This window comes from Miniopterus schreibersii (assembly GCF_964146895.1).
Source record: "Miniopterus schreibersii genome assembly, chromosome: 18".
In the NCBI taxonomy this organism is placed as follows: domain Eukaryota; kingdom Metazoa; phylum Chordata; class Mammalia; order Chiroptera; family Miniopteridae; genus Miniopterus; species Miniopterus schreibersii.
The window spans coordinates 17,016,032-17,035,996 of NC_138121.1; the positions used below are offsets into that span (position 1 = coordinate 17,016,032).

Sequence of the window (19,965 nt, forward strand, 5' to 3'; positions counted from 1 at the left end):
CTTTGTTTAAAAATCAATGTGTCTTTTCTCAGGCACACAGAACTTGGTTGTAATGGAGTTTGAGGTTATAAACTGAGAGGTGGAATGTGTGTGTGTGTGTGTGTTTTAAACAAAACATAATACATTCTTCCAAAAAGTTATTTCTCCTAAGACTTCTGGTAAACCTGCCTTCCCCATCTTTTCCCGAGGGGGAGCTGTTGGCTCACTGTGCAGTCAACAATCGAGAAATGAAAAGAGAATGGGAAGATGGGGTTTTTTTTGGGGGGGGTGGGGGGAACCAAACCCAGCCAAAACCTTCATCCGCTGTGTCTGAATGAGATGGTGGGTGGGGAAGCAGCCAAGTGTTCTCCAGGAAGGAGGCGCAGGGAGGGGAGGGTTGCCTGGGATTTGCAGGCTGGGATTGGGGCTGTGCAAGGCGTCTGAGGCTCTGAGTTGCCTGTAGGAGCAGCGCTGGGTGGAAGAAATAGCCCTGTGGTGATGTTGCCACAGGAGCGGAGCAGCGGCGGGCAATCGGATGCCTCCCTCCCCAGGGACAGGAGGTCTCAGAGGGCAAATTCAGCTCAGTGGCACTTTGGAGTCGGAAACGGAAAAGCCCCAGGGCCGAAGGACAGCTGCTTGGGTAGCAACTCAGAGGCAGGTGTGGAACCAGGGGCTGGCCGAGCCCAGCTGCCGTCTCGGTTTGCTGCTAAGATCCTTGACAGCAAACAGCAACCCAGCCAGCGGTGACGGGGCTCTATCCAGACAGGGTGACATTGACACCACAGGAGGGGGAGTCAGCCCACTGAGTCTGGGAGGTTCTTCCTAGAAACACTGAGCTCATGTTTTGCACCTACACGTTTTCAGTCTGAAGCCAGCTGAGTCATAAGCAAAGGTGTTTGTACGGTTAGGGGGGAGGAGACAGGAATTCAGAGACCTGCCTTCTCTGTTTCACAGTGTCGGGGGGGGGCAGGGGGCCCCCTTTGAGGTTTTGCCCCTCAGCTTGTAACACAGGACAGTGCTCCCCAGACCCCGGGAGGATGGATGCCCTCAAGGGGCTTTTCGGAGCATGTCCAGGCCTGCACACTTGCCCTTTGAGTCATGCAGCCCTCTGACGCTTTCCTCTGAACTTCTCAAACTAGAGGCGCGGTCAGTAAAAGCCACAGCAGCGACTTCACCTCCAAATCGATGAGCACGCCCCTGCACAGGCTAACTGTTCCCGTTCTGGGGGCGCGAAATCCTCCTCCTCTCGTCCGTGCGTCCCCGGTGCTCCCCTGGCCCACAGACAGCCGGGACAGCTGAGGGTGACTGTTGGCTGCGCGTGTAGGGTAGGGCCGCCCCTCTGTGTCCTCGGCGTGGCCTGGCGAGATGGTGCGGCCCTCCTCCACAGTGGCTGTCGCCCAGCCCTGACCCTAACAGTGTGCTGGCAAAGAATGGAAATCCGGAAGGGTCTCCAGGGTAGAGCAGCCGAGAGTCTGAAGACAGAGGGATTCTCCTGATGCCCCTGCCCCGCGCTCCCTGCTCCGGCCACGGACCCCAGCTGTGACGCCCGAGGGGGTGCCACTGCCCTCTGCGTGGTGCTGGAAGGCACGTGGGGCGATTGCTGGGGTCCCTGCTGCCCCCCCGCGGTCTCTCTTGTGGGTGTGGACAGAAGCCTGCTAGAGTGCTCAGTGCGGGACCTTAGCCTCGGCCCTCCTAACCTCTTTCCTTTCTCTCTCTCTTCCCTCTCTCTCCCTCCTCTCCCCCTCGCCTCCGCTCTTCAGGTCCGATCCGTACTGGGTGCAATGAAAGCTCCACGCAGGCCTTACCATGGAAGGCTGTGACTCGCCCGTCGTCTCGGGGAAGGACAATGGGTGCGGTATCCCTCAGCACCAGCAATGGACTGAACTCAACAGCACCCACCTCCCCGACAAACCCAGTAGCATGGAGCAGTCCCCAAGCGAGAACCACGGGCCCCTGGACAGCCTGAGGGCCCCCTTCAATGAGCGCCTCGCGGAGAGCACCGCCTCGGCCGGCCCCACCGCCGAGCCCGCCGGCAAGGAGGTCAGCTGCAACGAGTGCGCGGCCTCCTTCGCCAGCCTGCAGACCTACATGGAGCACCACTGCCCCAGCGCGCGCCCCCCGCCGCCCCTGAGGGAGGAGAGCGGGAGCGACACCAGCGAGGAGGGCGACGAGGAGAGCGACGTGGAGAACCTGGCTGGGGAGATAGTCTACCAGCCCGACGGCTCGGCGTACATCGTCGAGAGCCTGAGCCAGCTGACCCAGAGCGGCAGCGGGCCTCTCCCCTCGCTCTTTCTGAACTCTCTCCCCGGCGCGGGGGGCAAGCCGGGGGACCCTTCGTGTGCTGCACCCGTCTACCCACAGATCATCAACACTTTCCACATAGCCTCATCCTTCGGGAAGTGGTTCGAGGGCCCCGACCCGGCTTTCCCGAATACCTCAGCCCTGGCGGGGCTCAGCCCCGTCCTGCACAGCTTCCGCGTGTTCGACGTGCGACACAAAAGCAACAAGGATTACCTGAACAGCGACGGCTCTGCCAAAAGCTCCTGCGTATCCAAAGATGTCCCCAACAATGTGGACCTGTCCAAATTCGACGGCTTCGTGCTCTACGGCAAGAGGAAGCCCATCCTGATGTGCTTCTTGTGCAAGCTCTCCTTCGGGTACGTCCGTTCCTTCGTCACCCACGCGGTGCATGACCACCGCATGACCCTGAGCGAGGACGAGCGGAAAATTCTTAGCAATAAGAACATCTCCGCTATCATCCAAGGGATCGGCAAGGACAAGGAACCCCTCGTGAGTTTTCTGGAACCAAAAAACAAAACCTTTCAGCACCCCTTCGTTTCCACAGCTAACCTCATAGGCCCCGGACACAGTTTTTACGGTAAATTCAGCGGCATTCGGATGGAAGGCGGGGAGGAGGCCCTCCCGGCCGGCCCTGCCACTGCCGCCGCCGCCGCCGCCGCCGCGGGCCCCGAGCAGCCCCAGGCGGGCCTCCTGACCCCCAGCGCCCTGCTGAACCTCGGCGGGCTCACCAGCTCGGTCCTGAAGACCCCCATTACCTCAGTCCCCCTGGGGCCCCTGGCCTCCAGTCCCGCCCGGTCCTCAGAGGGCAAGGACCCCGGGGCCGCGGAGGGAGAGAAGCGGGACACGGGTGATCCCGACGGCTTCTCCGAGAAAGCGGAGCCGGCCGAGGAGGAGGCGGAGGAGGAGGAGGAGGAGGAGGAGGCAGAGGAGGAAGAAGAGGAGGAAGAGGAGGAGGAGGAGGAGGAGGATGGGGGGGGCTGCAAAGGGCTCTTCCCGAGCGAGCTGGACGATGACCTGGAGGACAGGCCCCGCGCGGAGCCTGGGGCCGCGGCGGGCGGCAGCCGCAAGAAGGACCTTGCTCTCTCAAACCAAAGCATTTCTAACTCCCCCTTGATGCCTAACGTGCTCCAGACGCTGTCGAGGGGCGCGGCTTCTACTAGCTCTAATCCCGCTGCTTCCTTCGCGGTCTTCGACGGCGCGAACAGGAGGAACCGTTTAAGCTTTAACAGTGAGGGCGTCAGGGCCAGCGTGGCAGAGGGCGGCAGGAGGCTGGACTTTGCCGACGAAAGTGCCGATAAAGACAATGCCGCAGGGCCGGAACCAAATGACAGCACGGAGGGCGATGACGGGGGCTTCGCCCCCCACCACCCGCACGCCGGCTCCCTCTGCGAGCTTGGGGTCGGGGAGTGCCCCTCGGGGAGCGGCGTGGAGTGCCCCAAGTGCGACACGGTCCTGGGCTCCTCCCGCTCGCTGGGCGGCCACATGACCATGATGCATTCTCGTAACTCGTGCAAGACGCTCAAGTGTCCCAAGTGCAACTGGCACTACAAGTACCAGCAGACGCTGGAGGCCCACATGAAGGAGAAGCACCCGGAGCCGGGGGGCTCCTGCGTCTACTGCAAAAGTGGGCAGCCCCACCCCCGGTTGGCACGAGGCGAGAGCTACACGTGTGGTTACAAGCCTTTCCGCTGCGAGGTGTGTAACTACTCCACAACGACCAAAGGCAACCTCAGTATCCACATGCAGTCCGACAAGCATCTCAACAACATGCAGAACCTGCAGAACGGAGGGGGCGAGCAGGTCTTCAGCCACACCGCCGGGGCGGCCGCAGCCGCGGCCGCGGCCGCAGCGGCGGCCAATATCAGCAGCTCCTGCGGGGCCCCCTCGCCCACGAAACCAAAAACCAAACCCACCTGGCGGTGCGAGGTGTGCGATTATGAGACCAACGTGGCCAGGAACCTGCGCATCCACATGACCAGCGAGAAGCACATGCACAACATGATGCTGCTACAGCAGAACATGACCCAGATCCAGCACAACCGCCACCTGGGCCTCGGCAGCCTGCCCTCGCCCGCCGAGGCCGAGCTCTACCAGTACTACCTGGCCCAGAACATGAACCTGCCCAACCTGAAGGTGGACAGTGCCGCCTCAGACGCCCAGTTCATGATGAGTGGGTTCCAGCTGGATCCCTCCGGGCCCATGGCCACCGTGACGCCGGCTCTAGGTGAGGCTGACTCCGTGTTTGTCTGTCCTATGATGTGACTGCAACTGGGGGAGACGTTGAAAATAAGCCAAGGTCCTGTGGATGCGGTTGATTCCCCCCCCCCTTTTGTTTTGTATAAGCTTGAGTGTCTAACAGTCGATAATTTTTCTCAAGACCCCCTTGTCCTCTGTGTGCATATGGAAGATCGTGTGCATTCAACAGAGACGTGATTCCACTCCAGTTCCACGGGCCAGGGTCAAAATTTAAGTGTTTCCTCTGGTTTTTTGGCTTCTGGTCAACCCTCCTTTCTGTTCCCATTCTCTCTTTCCCTGTCTCTTTCTCAGTTTGAAAAATCACCACAATTATCCAAAACTTTTGGGTTCCATTAAATATTAATTGGGACTTACAGGAAACTGTAGCTGGAGTTTTAAATAGGAACACTCATCTCCATAAAAGGAACTCGGAACTGGGGCGTACTTTATTCAGACAACCAAAGGCTGGTCCTGTGCCGAGCGGGGAGCCACCCAGATAGGCTTCTGCAGGTTCTCCCACGTGTTCCCGAGGGTCTGAGGGAAAGAGCTGTGTTCTTTTCCTTTCTTCTTTTGCATGGCTCGTTGGTGATTAGTATAGTTGGGAATTAAATTGCCCTGGGGCACCGTAAGGACTGGTGTGATAGATGAAAATGAATAAATTCTAAAATTGTACATCAAAGAAAGCTAAGTTTTCACATCGGTGAGATCCTGGGTAATGGAGCCTTTGTTGCCGTGAAAAACGACCCATGTTAGAGAAGGCGAATCAGCTGTGTGCAGACAACGCGTCTTACCGATTGGCTTCGTGGATCTAGCGTGGGACCCGAGGATAGTACTCGTCTGCTGAAAGCCACGAGTCTTTATGTACAAAGAATCATAATCACTTTTGGGGGAGAGCTTGTACAGCAAGAAAATGTACAAATACTTTCATGAGGACCAGTGTGATGGTTGGGCCCCCTCTGCCCTGCCACCTGTGCCCCGGACAGGCCCGGCCTGGTCTCCATCCCCTGACCCTGCTGACCACTTGGGACCAGCGGCGATGGCCTGAATCAAGCAGCATCCCCTTACTGGCATGTAAATGAGTTGTTCTCAGTAACAGAGTGCGAGCAAAGTACCTTTATTCTGGCATGGTTCAGGTCAGCGCCCAGGGGCGAAGCCTCACCAGTTGGAACATCTTTATTTGCATGGGGTTTTAGTGCTAATTGCTGCTGATGAGTTACATTTCATAACATTTAATTAGTTTCTCCTGCTATGCATTTAAATTTGAGTCCTTGCTACTTTAATCTCGTTTTCTGTTTTGGAACATTGACCTGTTGATCCTCTGTTACCAAGTGGTTTGAAGATGTCTCACTGGCTGCTTAATAGTGGATGCAGAGGGATACACTGTCTTATTTGTCCCCAGAGTAAACCTCGGGGATGCACAGCAAGGGATGGCATCAGTACTCTGAGACTTCTTATTTTTAACACCTATGGGAATTGGGGTTTTCTAGTCTGGAGATTTAAAATCTCGAGGAGGCAGATCTTGGAGTAAATCAGCTATAATGTAGGTGGAATGAAGACACAGAAAATGGATGGGATTCATGCTCGGCCGAAGTGAGATCTTTTTAATTACCTTGAAAACCAGTAATTCTGACTTGGGCCTGAATGGAGAGGTAGAGAAATGTTTTGCTTTTACACCAAGCGTCTGAGTCTCTGGGGCCCTCCATGCATTACGGGCATGTGGCAGATTCAAAAGAAATAGAAGACGGAATCTCGATGCTCTGGGCATACATAGGAGGTCCTCGATTTATTTCTTAAGGAGAACAGAGCTCTCCCTTCCAAAGACCCGATCCAGGTCAGCCAAGAAGGGCCCTTGAATTTCCAGTGGCACCGCCTGTCAGCACTGTGTGTCTCTGCAAATCTCCTGTGTCTGCCTCGGGCCACAACAGCTGTCGAGGTGGAGCAGGAGCCACAAATGCTTTGTGCTAATGCCTGACTGGGTGTGGATACCACAGGGAAGGTCCAAAGTTATGTGACCTCAGTAGAAGCCGACATATAGACATGAGAAGAACCATCCCTTTCCGTTTTCTCTGCAGCTCTACTCACGTTTCTTTAGGCCATTTGAGAGATGTAGGTTATTAGATAATACTGGGCTCTGCAGGGGGAAATTTTCTTTGGTGACATACAGTCCTGCTTACAAAGTTATTTTCATACTTCCTTAGAACCTTGTCTTTCGTGATAGCAAATATGCTGATCCTGGGATGCCTTCATCCTAGAGGCCTTTAAGGAAAGGGTCAGCACCGTTGGTCTGGGCTGATTGGATTTGGCACCATTTGTAGCTGAGATATAGACCTGAGATCATCTCAGTACCCTCCCAAATATCCCTTTCCACTTGGAAGTTTAGCGCAGCACCGGGAAACCTATAGCTTGGAAGGGGCATCCTTGTGTTTCCCGAGCAGCCAGCCAGCCAGCCAGCCATGGGACACCTGCCTGAGGTTAATGGGTCCTCGGCTGCAGCCTTTGAGTCTAGAAGGTGTTTTTTCATCCGTGTGCCCCTCTGACCATGTGCTTACAGGCAGGCTTATGTGCCTGAGTGTAAATTCCCCGTGTTCAAGTCAGGTGCATATGGGGAGATGGTGGCCACTCCTTCCCAAGACCATCTCTCCGGAGTGGCTCAACAGTAAACACTTGCTAAGTTCCCACTTACTGGGGCACTCCTCCTAATCCCTGTGAACTAGGGGAGGTTCTACTTTTTGGGGCCTGAATTAGTTTCTTCAGTTCTGTGGATCTGTGGGATTCTTTTTTTTTTTTAAATTTTATTTTTGTTTAAAATATTACAGATGTCCCTTTTTCTCCCCAGTGACCCGTTCCACCCCGTCCCTTCCCCCTCCCCAGTCCTTCTCCCCACCATTGTCCGTGTCCTTGGGTTGTGCATATATGCATATAAATTCTTTGGTTACTCTTGTCAAAGGGATGGAGGAGGGTGCACCTGTAGGATTCTAAGCCCTGGGTTTGTTTCCCCAAGGGCACGATTCTCGGAGGGAGTTTGGGCCTGTCTGTCGCCCTCATTTCACCGCGTCTCTGCCTCTGTCTTTGATTTGCGTTTCGTTTTAAGAGCTTGGAACGGGAGTAGGGTCTTACTCCTCTGTGTGTTGGAGGACTTCTCATTTTCACGCAAGCATCCAACAAGTGACAGCCGAATTTCTCTTTAGAGCGATGTTGATGTGCTGAGGTCAAATTTAAAAAGTGGAGAAGGTCTGATGCTTCAGGTGGTTGGCATCAGAAACAAATATGTGTTTGCTCCCTTGTCTCACCCTCCGGGCAGTTTCCGCTTTTACTGAACACCATGTACGTTTGGTGGATGCTGCCTGGTCTTGGTCCCCACGAAGGAATAGAGCTTTTAGGCTACTTTTTTCTGTCTCTTTTTCTCTCTTGTCCTAAAAAGAATGTCTTAGTTATGGCTCCTCTCACCAGGGGAGATCACAAGAGAGAAGACAAGCAGAAAGCTTCCTGACCCTTCTGGAATGCACATGCAAAGACTTCTGTGGCTGCCAGACTGTCCACAGGCTTCAAAGGCAGCTGGTCTGCTCAGTAGATCCCGCACTGATCTTCTCACTGGAGGTGCCCCGTGTAGCGTAAATAAAAAAACATTTAAAAAAAATATAACGTCTTTTCTTTGATTAACCACTAACTTGGATTCTAATCAGTCATCTAAAAGAAAAGAACCCCAGCCCAGTAAAAGGTCAAGTTTAAATACCAGTTGGGGAGAGGCAGGGGCAGACATAGCTCAAGTGTGCGTGTGTTCACGGGAGCGGCAGAAAATAGAAGCCAATGCTCAGCCTTGTGCTTGACTGTACACTTCTGGGTAATGGAGGGAGGGCTGCTCTTTCCAAGCCTCCCTGGTGATATAAATAAGAGTCTGCAGGATTAATTTACTGCTGGTATATGCGAGCCTGTCCCTGGTTTATGCAGGGCAGTGATGGACCAAAAAAGAACAGGGGTGGAGAGGGAAGGGCAAAGCTTTCTCAGAGCCCTTTTTTGGGGGTAGGGTGGGGACTGTGATCTGACCTTTGCATTTTCACTGCCAACCCCAAAGCCACTTTCCAAACCTTTCACCCTTGCCTGGTACTGCAAACATTTGAACAATTGTTCAGGGACTTTCTGGAGGCTCATCGAGGAGACTGTCCCCTGCCCTAAAGCAAAGCACCCTAATGGGGACACTGGCCAGCACATGGTTCTGTAGGTGGCTGGCTTACAACAAAGGAGAATGTGACATGTGCCACAAGAGACATACATTTCACGCAGTGTGGGGGCTCAGAAAAGGGAAAAGATCGTACTCTTGGGGAGATGTGGGAGGAGCCGGCGCCATTGACAGGAAGGTAGGACATTGATTGCTGGGGTGGGATGAAATCATTCCCGAAATCTCAGATTTAGACCTGCACTGTCCAGTGCAATAGCCACTAGCCACACATGGCCACCTAAATTTAAATGAAGTAAAAATAAATAAAATTAAAAATTCAGTTTCTCAGTTGCACCTTGGCCATAGTTCAAGTGTTCGGTAGCTCCATGTGACTAGTGAGTGACTGCTGGTCGGACAGCACAGAGACAAAATGTTTCCGTCACCCTGGAAAGTCCTCCAGGACTGCCCTGCTTTAGATACATTCTGCTTGGCCATAGAGACTCGGTATCGTAGTTTGCAGCTGTAACTCCTTTCCAATTTTTTAGGGTCTGGAGTTTCAGATTCTCTTATGTCCAGTGAATGATGTTTATCTCACTCTTTTCTCAGATCTAAGCGAGGGGCTAAATTGAAATATTCAAAAGATGATGGTTCCTGCCTTACTCTAGGTGTTTCTTCTGCAAAAGGAAAAAAAACGAACAAACATAAAGCCTTCAACACGTCTTAGAAAGATCGGAATGCACGGAGCTGATTTTATGTGGTGGTTTTTCCAGTTAGTAGCACCTTGCAACACTTGAAATGTGATCTTTTTCCCTCCTTGAACCCAGGTGGAGGGGAGCGGAGGGCAGGGAGGTGCCTCGGTTATGGCTGCAGCTGTGAGCCTAGCCTCTGACTTCTCCTTTCCTCTCCTTCCCTGTAGTGGGCGGTGAGATCCCCCTAGACATGCGGCTCGGGGGCGGGCAGCTGGTGTCAGAGGAGCTGATGAACCTGGGCGAGAGCTTCATCCAGACCAACGACCCGTCGCTGAAGCTCTTCCAGTGCGCCGTCTGCAACAAGTTCACCACGGACAACCTGGACATGCTGGGGCTGCACATGAACGTGGAGCGCAGCCTCCCCGAGGACGAGTGGAAGGCCGTGATGGGGGACTCGTACCAGTGCAAGCTCTGCCGCTACAACACCCAGCTCAAGGCCAACTTCCAGCTGCACTGCAAGACGGACAAGCACGTGCAGAAGTACCAGCTGGTGGCCCACATCAAGGAGGGCGGCAAAGCCAACGAGTGGCGGCTCAAGTGCGTGGCCATCGGCAACCCGGTCCACCTCAAGTGCAACGCCTGCGACTACTATACCAACAGCTTGGAGAAGCTGCGGCTGCACACGGTCAACTCCAGGCACGAGGCCAGCCTGAAGCTGTACAAGGTAAGACCCAGGCCGTTTGCGGGAGCAGTGGATCGGCCTCCCCGGGCGGTGGCGAGGGCCGGGGTGGACGCACGGCCCGCGTCACAGCGGGGCAGGTGGCTGGATGGTGACCTGCTGTTGGCAGGGGAGCTGACGTCCGCTCCCCCGTGCAGCTGCGGTGCGGTGGTGGGCGTCAGCCGGTCCCTGACGGCTTTCTCTGTGGGGTGCCCCGTTTTGGAGGGACAGGTTTTGTTTACAGCGGCCCAGTACTATCACACCGTCCCCTTGCCCCTTGCCCCTTGTCTTTACAGCTGACTTTCTTTCCTTACTCACAGTGGCTATTTCCCTAGTTCTGGCTTTTGTGTACTTTTGTGCTCCTGTGTTTTCCCCCCTCCCCTGCTAGTTTTCTGCTCTTCTTGCCCATCCCATCTCTTTATTCCCTTTAAAAAGAAAGCTTTTCTCTCCTGGATAGGCCTCGGGTGCTCTGTGCATTTGTTCATTCATTTGTTCATTCAACAGACACACACTGAGTGCCTGCTATATGCCAGGCACTGTTCTGGCCGCAGGCCTGCATCCATGCACAAAACAGACAAAAAATCCCTGCCCTCATAGAGCTCCCAGTAAATGGGTGATAAACACAATGAATAAATTGGACAGTAGGCTAGAAAGTGGTAAATGCAAGGGGGGAAAATTAGGGTCAGGTAAGGGGGCTCCTTTTTCTCCCCCCCCCCCCCCCCCCCCCCGTCTTCCCACGTCCTGTATCTCCTTTCTCCTTGGATTTTGAGTCCCTTTTCCAGGCTTCTCCCATCTCCCTCCTCTTGTTCTGTTCTCTCCCCCCTGCCTCCCTCCCTTCTACTCCTTTTAACCCCTCTCCGCCCCCCCCCCCAGGCTGTCTCTCAGTCCGTAGACGGGAACGAGGAGTCTGTGCTCAGATCCTGCAAATAGTCCTCCCGCTCGCACGGCAGAATTGCTCCAGACGTTCCTATTGATTTCCACTGGACTTAAAGCCTCACCTTTTTCCCTAATGATCCCGTAATGGCTTTAGTATGAACAGTCGGGTACAAATCGCCATAAATCTGCCCAGCCTCCTGCCACGCACGGTCCACGCCCTCACTCCCTCTTCCCGTTTTCTTCCCCGCATCGTCAGCCTGTCTCCCCTTTCCCTTCCCGCCGGGTCCCCCGTCTCTGGGCCAGTGAGGGTTGAGTTTCTGCTCGCCCTGAGCGGCCGTTCTCCCCACGCTACTCATGGTGATTTTTCCGTGGGGACTCAGATAAGGGAGTCTCTGCCCCTTCCCCAACACGGTCTCTGCAACGTCGATAACTGTGACGCTTTTTTTACGACGGCTCGACCTCGGGCTGGCCAGAGGCCTCTACAACGGGGTTAGTTGAGAACCTATTTCAGGGAAAGGGGGAGAGAGCAGGAACGAGGCAGTGGGAATAGAATGTTCCGGGATCGACGGCCGACTCCAGCATGGATGGGCCCAGCTGATGCCGTGGGGAAGGTCTGGACACCATGGAGCCAGCCCCCCTTGTCCTAAGTGATCAAGAACCTCACTGGGTGGCTGAGTTTTGTGCCACCTTTGAAATAAAAGGCTCTTTGCGGTCAGTCTAAATTGGAGGTCTTAACTGGCCACAGGGTGGTGCCCATGTGGTCAAGAAAACCTGATGGAAAAACCAGTGGAAAAAAAGTTTCCAAAGGACCCGACTGAGCAAAATTAGTACAAAGGACTCGGTGTGGCCGTGGAAGGTTGTATGCAACTCGATGAAGGTCGTTTAGAGGTGGCATGAAGCCAGCCTCTTCCATCCAAGGAAAAAATTATAAAATGTGCACAGTGGTGATTAACTCCATGCTGCATCCTCTAAGAGTACACCAAGCCCTTGGCTTTGCTTGCAAAGGGCCTGGGACCGGGAGGATTTGCTGCGAATGTCCCTTCTTGGGGCCTGAACCACGTCCACGGGTTCTACCTAGAATCGAGTTTGAGGTGGTTTTCGGGATGGATGTGAGGGAAGCAGCGTGTGTTTCCATTATCCTCCCTGGCCTAAAGTTTCTCAGCTTTTTCTTTTTTTTTTTAATAAAGACAGGAAAATCCTGCTCAAGAAGGGCAGTGTAGGTAGAAGGGCATAGGTGCTGGGATGCAGGATGGAATATGGGAACGAGTGTGTGAAGGAGAGGTGCCCAAACAGTGCCTTTGATTGGCACATCCTGGGCGTGATCAGCCCCACATTGAGGGCAGAATTCCCTGTGTCATCAGTCTGGTCTCATTAGTCCTTGGGTAACGAATGTCCCTGAGCTCGCCATGGCTCTGGGGTGGGGGCAGGGAGCCTTCCCACCCACTCCTGGCTGACACAGAGACGGGCCTATCTTTCCAGCACTTTCACTCGGCCTGCTCATCCCACAGTGTGACTTAGACAGACTCCTGCCTCCGAGGGGGCTCCCTCTCCCAGGGTTTCGGGACTCCACGGCTTCGGGGTGGGGACTGGAGGTGGTTTGAGAGCGAGTTTTCCTCTCGGCCCTGGTGTGGCCTGTAGTAAATGGAGATTGATTGCATGTTATTTTTCCTCTTGCTAATGTAATCCATTAGCCCGGCACATGCATAATCAGTTTAGTGCACAGTTAACTGGATGTAATCGAGTTCTTTACTGTCTGCTAGAGAAACAGCTCCAGATGCTGCTGACCCGGGGAGGGCACCCGGCTTCTCCCACAGCCCTCCTGACTCACCCCTTCCCAGTCCCCACCCCACCCCACCCCACCCCGCTCCCCTGGCAAATGATTCACTGTCGGTCAGGGAGACTCCCCAACTTGCTTGATGTTTCACCTACGCAAGTGGCCGTGATGTATTGGGCTTCCCGATGGGTCTGCCACCCTCTCTTTCAACTGAGGCTTTTATTTCCCCCCTTCCTCTTTCATGCTGGAGGAGAGAGCAGAGGCCTCGGGAGATGCAAGCAAGGGGTGTGGCTTCCCGGTTTGTCATTTGACCTCACAATGGTCCAGAGCCACTTCTCTTGGTGCCATAAATGCTGGGACATAAGTTGCTGTTCTAGGACTGAACTGCCTGAAAACGTGAGAGAATTTCTCATCCGGACTAATCTGCAAACAAACAAAACAAACAAACAAAACCTGAAGCCTGGTGATACTATCTCCGTTGCCTGGAATTGTCCAGTTTTGGTTATTGTGTGAGAGCAGTTTTTAAATCCAGGTTAATGTTCAGTGAATGCTCCCTTTCCTGCCTCCTGGGAGTGTAAGGGAGTAGGGCTGGGGGGAGGCCGGAGGACCCCAGACATCGGATGGAAGATGTTGTCTCCTCTCTGCATTGCCAGGCTACTTTCATGAAGAGCTCGCAATTGAGTGCCTTACGTGATTTTTGTGTGACTCTGCTCCAGTCACGTGCCCGGATCCTCACACCTGCCATCACGGGACGTGATTGATCACGACGGCAGGAAGGCCAGCAGCCCCGTCTAGCTTAGGGGCTGGGCTCCTGGTTTCTTTCCATAGTGATTCACCTGAGCCAGAATGGAAGCATGTTGTGGAAAAGGTACTTGTGTCTCATTACAGCTTGAGTTCCAGAGTGTCAATTCTGCACCTTTCTGTTGCTTTCCTCCTTGTGAGTGTGGGACCTACACTGCAGCCCCCTCCTCCCTCCCTTCCCAGCCACAGAGATGTGGGTGCTCTCGCTTGACTGACATAGGGAAGCAGCAGATACAGCAGTCCCCCCACCTTATCCAGGAGCCCCAGTGACTGCCTGAATATACTAAGTTTTTTCCTATACATAGGATGAAGTTTAAATTATAAATTAGTCACAGTGAGAGATGAACAGCAACTGCTAATAAAATAGAACAGTTCTAACAACATAGTAATAAAAGTTATGGATGTGGCATTAAGTAAAACAAAGCTTACTTGAACACAAGCACTGAGATACCAGAACAGTCTATCTGATAACCAAGCCTGCGTGCCTAAAGGGTGGGGAGCATGTATAACGTAGATACGCTGGACAAAGGGACGATTCACATCCCAGAGAGGATGGAGCGAGATGATGTGAGATTTCATCAGGCTACTCAGGACAGCGTGGAATTTAAAACTTACGAGTTATTTGTGGAATTTTTTATTTACTGTTTTTGTGCGCTGGTGGACTGTAGGAAACGGAAACCGCGGATAAGGGGGGACCACTGCACTGACAGACATCTGCCCTCTGCTCTGCACAGTACACAGGTCCCGAGGCCACAGCGTGTGGCTTCAGAGCTAGCGCGAGCTCTCCTGTGTTTATCTGGACTCCTCCGCTGCGTGGCGGCCCTGGCGAGCTCTCTGAAATCCGTTAGGGCTTTCCGCTTGGGGGAGGCGGGTGCAGAAAGGGCATTGGGCGATCAGTGCACACCTGCCAACTATTAGAATCTGCTTTCCACTTTGATGTTTTTCTTCACCTGAGAGTCATTGGAATGGAAATCCATCAACTTGAGCAGATAGATTAAGACCCCACCAGAATCTATTACTCAAACAGTTCCCAGCTGAAGTTCCTTTGATTGGGCCAAGCCCGAAGGTTTCCTATTAATCTTAAATTAGACACAAAGAAGGTTGTCTACCACAGAGTTGGGTCTGGGCCCCATGTGAGCTGCCTTTGGCCGGCTGGGCAAACAGACGGTGAGATGCCAACTCTACTTGGCTTTAAGCAGGAGTACGGCGCCGATTGGCAGAAAAACACACCCAGGTTCTCCACGGAGTGGACTTTCACTTCTGCCGTCCTGGGAGGATTACGCAACACGCAGGAAGGCAGTAAGAAACCCTCTGCCAGACTCCGCGTTGCTTTAGATCCCCATCTTCTCAGCTCTTTCCTGGATGGGTAAGAAACGCGTTGGCCCTCACGCTCCCAGCAGGGCCCTAAACTCATGACCGGGTGCGTGGACACATGGGAACGCACAGAATAGAAGTATTTGGTTTGCCACCTGCATTTTACATGCTCCTTTATGGGTGCACGGGGGCGGGACGGGGGTCTGAGGAAGACAGCTGCGCCTTTCATGCCCATAGGTGGTGACTGGCGGCCTTTGTTTGGTTTGGAAAATAAAGAGCGTAAATCCTCCGGCGAGCCCCCCCCCCCCCCCCCCCCGCCGGTCCTCCCCGCCCTGGTGTGGCTCCCGGTTTGAGGCGCCGGTGTGAGTGTCATCTGGTTTACATCGTCATTCTGGAACCAGTTTCCTCAAGCCTTGTTTTCTCATTAGGAAGATTTTTTTTTTTTTTTAAGTGTATACCTCTGCCTTCTTCTCCCCATACCTTGGTGCCTTCCACCAAAAATGAAAGGAGGGGAAGGTTCTCGTGGGGTTGATTTAGAAGGTGTGAAAGGCCAGATGTTTGGGTACATTTTAGCACATTTAGCCTTGATGCCCTCCGTCTCCTGGAGCAGCCGGGGGCCTGAAGTTCATTTCCCCCACTTAATGGCCGTAAGTCTTAGGGGACGTGGGGCTCCTGCAGCTGGGCCGGGAGGCGGCACGTGGGTCCTGTGGTCGTTGCCGGAGAGCCCGGGTTAGCTACGGCAGTATTTCTGGCCACAGTGAACTTCAGGGGGACTCTAGGAAGATGGGAGGATTTATTTTTTATTTTTTATTTTTAGAGGGAGTGCTCCCGCCATGAGGAAGGTAACCCTCTCCTGTTGTCATAACGATGGGCATCCTTTGGTCATGCACCGTGGGCGGTGAGAAAGGTTAGCTCCACACTGCAGAGATTTCTCGCCCTCACCTCCGTCTAGAACCATCCGGCCCATCTGCATCTGAATCCCCACCATGGGTATTATTTTTTCCCGACACGTTCATTCGGCCTATTGGCTTTAAGCACAGGCTTTGCCCTGATCCCTCTGGTTACAGTATTCTCCACGCCCCCATGTCAAGAAGGCGGGGCCAGTGTTGTCTTTTGGCTCTATGCTTTAGATGCCCCATAATGCCATTGAAATGTTAGGAGATGTGCCCGTTTTTTGGAAGTCCAGCACTCTGTATGCCACCTGTTGGAAAACCAGTTTTACAACCATTAACCATAACACTTTAGCTCGTTTTTCCAAAAGCTTTTAGTATTTTTGTTTACGCTTTTTTTTCCCCTGAATCTTTTTTTGTGGATGGTAAAGAACTGATCAGACCCGATGAAAATACTGTGTTCTTAATTATTTCTTATGAGACCGGCATTACATGTTACCTCAAATGTAAGCTAATAATAAAATGTGGATTTCTTATTTTTATGGTAGAAATAATTCGTATGAGTAATACATGTTCACTGTAGAAAATTTGAAGAATCCAAGGGGGAGAAAATAAATATTAGCCTAGTCCTACCATAAAACATACATATTTTAATTATGTTTTTATTGGTTTTAGAGAGTAAGGGAGAGGGAAACAGAGAAACACCAGTGTGAGAGCAGGACATCTACTGGCTGCCTCCTGCACGCACCTCAACAGGGGATCAGACCTGCAACCCGGGCATGTGCCCTGATGGGAAATAAAACCAGCAACCCCCTGGTGCACAGGGCGACACCCAACCAACCGAGCCACACCAGCCAGAGCCATACAATGTAGTTTTTTTCTTTCTTTTGCATATAGCACAGGCATTTCACAGAATTGGGACTGAGCCCTTTCTCATATCTTTAAAAGTATTTTTCAATAACCTTTTTAAATGGAAGTTCTTTTTGTACTCTCCAGGAGCAAATCACTGTTATATTTAAGTTGTTTCCTTCTGGTGCTCATGCTGTTAGGAACGTGTATGCATGTGTGTGTGTACTTATACATGTACATACTGTTCACTTAAAAACCGTTTATAGACACATGCTTTCAGCTTGCCTTTTTTCATACTATAACTTTTTATCGTGAAAGTCATTTCAGGTCAGCCCATACAAATCGAGGTCACTTTTTGTGGCTGTATAGTATTCCATTTATTAACTATCGTGAAAACTTGGCAGATATCTTGATTCCTATGCTAGAGGTTTACCAAACGTTGTCAGGTCTTCAGCAGTTTCTTTAAATGTATAATATTTTAGGGGGGAAAAAACCAGGCTCATTAAAGAATAAGAAACAGACAATAAGAGGCAAACCAGCCTCCTCCTGATGTGTGTTTAGGTTATTTGCAGTGTTCTGCTATAGGGAACAGGTGTGCGCATACATCTCTCTGCCCTGTGCTGTTCCAAGAAATGGGATCACTGGGCTCCCAGGTGCAGTGCCTGTGGGTACTGTACTCTCTACTGGCTCTTCAGAAAGGTGGCCACCCCCTCACCCCACCCCCATTAGGTGATGCTCTGCCCCTCTCTGCCCCCAGTGACCAGCCTGATGTTATTTTTCTGTTTTCTTCAGATTGTTCTAATGTGGGTGTCTATAGTTACTAGGTAGGGCGAACACGTTTCCACGCGTTTATTGGCCGTTTGTGTCTCTGTAGCGGCTTTCCTGTTCGTAGCCCCTGCCCTTTACTTCTCTGGGCTTGTTCCTTTATCTGGTTGACTGGCGAGAGCTCTTGGTTCATCAGGGCCCACTGTCCCCGCCGTGCTGTGGCTGTTTACAGCAGTTTCCCTCAGTCCTCTGTGCGTCTGTCACTTAGCTTATGGTGCATTTTAACATATAGAAGCTTCTCATTTCTGCGATGTCCAATCTGTACGTATTTTTTGTTATGCTTCTAACTTTTCCCTTTTCGCAGGGAAGCTTGCTTTTTGCTAACGTTATAAAGCAATAAAAAAAAAAAAAAAAAATCACAGCTAACACCTAGACAATGTTGATTACAAGCCAGGCACTGTTATCCCGGCTTCACGTGTATTCATTGATTCTGTCTTCTGTTAAAGTGGCCTGTGTTCAGGTGGGGAAACTGAGGCAGGGAGCAGCTACAAGTCATCAGTTAGTAAGTGTTGTTGGGTTCGGTGCTCAAACCCAGGCCGATCAGCATTGCTTGAGCAGTATCTTCAGTATCCTCCCCCCAGTCCCATTTATGTCTTTAATCTACGAGGAATGGATGCTTGGGGGGGGCATGGTAGGGCCGGTGTAGGGCTCCTGTTTTGAGTGTTGTGTGGTTTAGACCTGCACCCTCTTTCAAATTGGATGGTTGATTGTCCAACAGTTTCTTCAGTAATCGCCCGTTCTCGCCGATGTGAAAAGCCTTGTTTATGGTCCCCTGTCCTCTAAATCTCAAATACCCCAGGGATTTAGATCAGTCCAGTCCCAAGGAGCAGGAAGAGAGGGGGCGGAGAGACCCACATCTCCCTACAAAGCACGTGAAGTCTCGTGGATGAAATGTCTTCCTCTCGCCTCTCCCTGTTTCTCTCTAGCATGTTCCCCAGGGTGGGATTTCCTGGATTAATTACCTTCATCAAACTCACTGGGATGACGGAGTCTCCATGAGAGACAGGGGCTTGGGAAAGGGGCCCAGCTTACTGTTCCTTAATGGGGACTGTCGGTCTCACTATTTCTCTCTCTCTCTCTCTAAGGTCAGGGAACAAATACTGAAAGTCCTAAATGTTCCCTTTTCTGAAGTTCTTAACTCAGATAGCGTGGAGATAACGTGGCTGTGTCTGCGTATTTTCAGTCTAAACGGCTTGCAGCTCCTGGTGACAGGTCGGTCAGGCTCCTTTTGGATTCCGACGAAGAGGCTGTTCCGCGGCCGCTGACTCGGGCAGAAGAGCAAGGGGGTCTCATTTCAGAAAACCTTAAGAACTGCCGCTCTGTCCAAGTACTTGAAAGCCTCCCAACCCCAAATCCTCAAGCTAAAAGCCCTAGATCTTCTGGTGACAGAAAAATCTCAAACCATCCGTCGCCTCCAGCCCACCCCACACACAGGATAAGCCACACTTGTGGAATTCCTTGCCTGGATGCCACCTGCTGTCTTAGGGGTGGTCTGTAACCCTCGGCAGAGTTTCACCGCCGCCCTCCCACTGCCCCCACATTGCAGAGTGACCCCAGGTGCTGCAGTCGGTCCGGGCAGACCCAGGCCGGCGGGCAAACGGTGCCCTAGAGCTGGGCCGAGGCGGGCACCCCGTTCCCACGCCGTCCGGCTCGCTGAGGGCCTGGACTGCAAGGACTTGATCAGAAGGGGCACATTTGAAGAGATGGAGCCCCAACAGGTGTTTCTGGTGTTTTGTTTTGAAAGGGAAATTGTAAGGGAACAATTAAGCATTGTCAGAAACCTTGTCAGGAAAAGGCAGGCGTTTTTTAAAGTAATTACATAATACACCTGAACCATGTTCTTTATTCTGTTTTCAACAACTTGAAAGTATAAATATTGTTGAAGCGTAGGGTGGGGGAAAAGCTGTTACTATGAAAACCATTTTGGTAGCAGGAACTGAGTTGTTTTATACGTTGACATTTAATTGAAGTTTCCAGCACTTTTTTTTAATTTCATTTTTTTAATTTAAAAATTTTAAAGAATTTTTAAAAAATATATCTTTATTGATTTCAGAGAGAGAAAGGGGGAGAGAGCTAGAAACATCAATGATGAGAGAGAGTCATTGATCGGCTGCCTCCTGCACATCCCCTGCTGGCGATCGAGCACGAAACCCGGGCGTGTGCCCTGACGGGGAATCGAACCTTGATCTCCTAGTTCATAGATCAATGCTCAACCACTGAGCCACACCAGCCGAGCATCAGCGTTTTTTTTTTAAACGACCAGAATGTAGGACTAAAGTTAGAAATGTTTAAGGACAAAAAAATCTGTTGCTCACAGAAATGTCGGAGGTTATTAAGACTAGGGACCTTGGGGCAGTGATTGGAGGGCACTGGAAACACCCCATTGGAGGCCCCTGGGTAGAGTCATCAAATTCAGCAAATAAAAATAGGGAATACCTAGCTAGATATGTTTCAGATAAACAACAAATTGTTTTTATTACAAGTATATACCCTAAAACATAACTATTCCATCTCCTTATCTGCAATTCACATTTAACCGGACATTCTGTGTCTTACCT

General features: G+C 52.0%; 1 protein-coding gene across 5 annotated transcripts in view; it reads left to right on the plus strand.

Moving 5' to 3' along the window:
• ZFHX3 (zinc finger homeobox 3) overlaps window positions 1-19,965 on the plus strand; it is a 243,494-nt gene that overhangs the window by 83,214 nt on the left and 140,315 nt on the right. For all 5 annotated transcript variants that reach the window (XM_081119491.1, XM_081119493.1, XM_081119492.1 and 2 more), the window contains 2 exons: window positions 1,740-4,504; window positions 9,588-10,084. In XM_081119491.1, coding sequence (XP_080975617.1) covers window positions 1,786-4,504; window positions 9,588-10,084 — 3,216 coding nt within the window. In that variant the 5' untranslated portion in view covers window positions 1,740-1,785. The remainder of the gene's footprint in view (window positions 1-1,739; window positions 4,505-9,587; window positions 10,085-19,965) is intronic.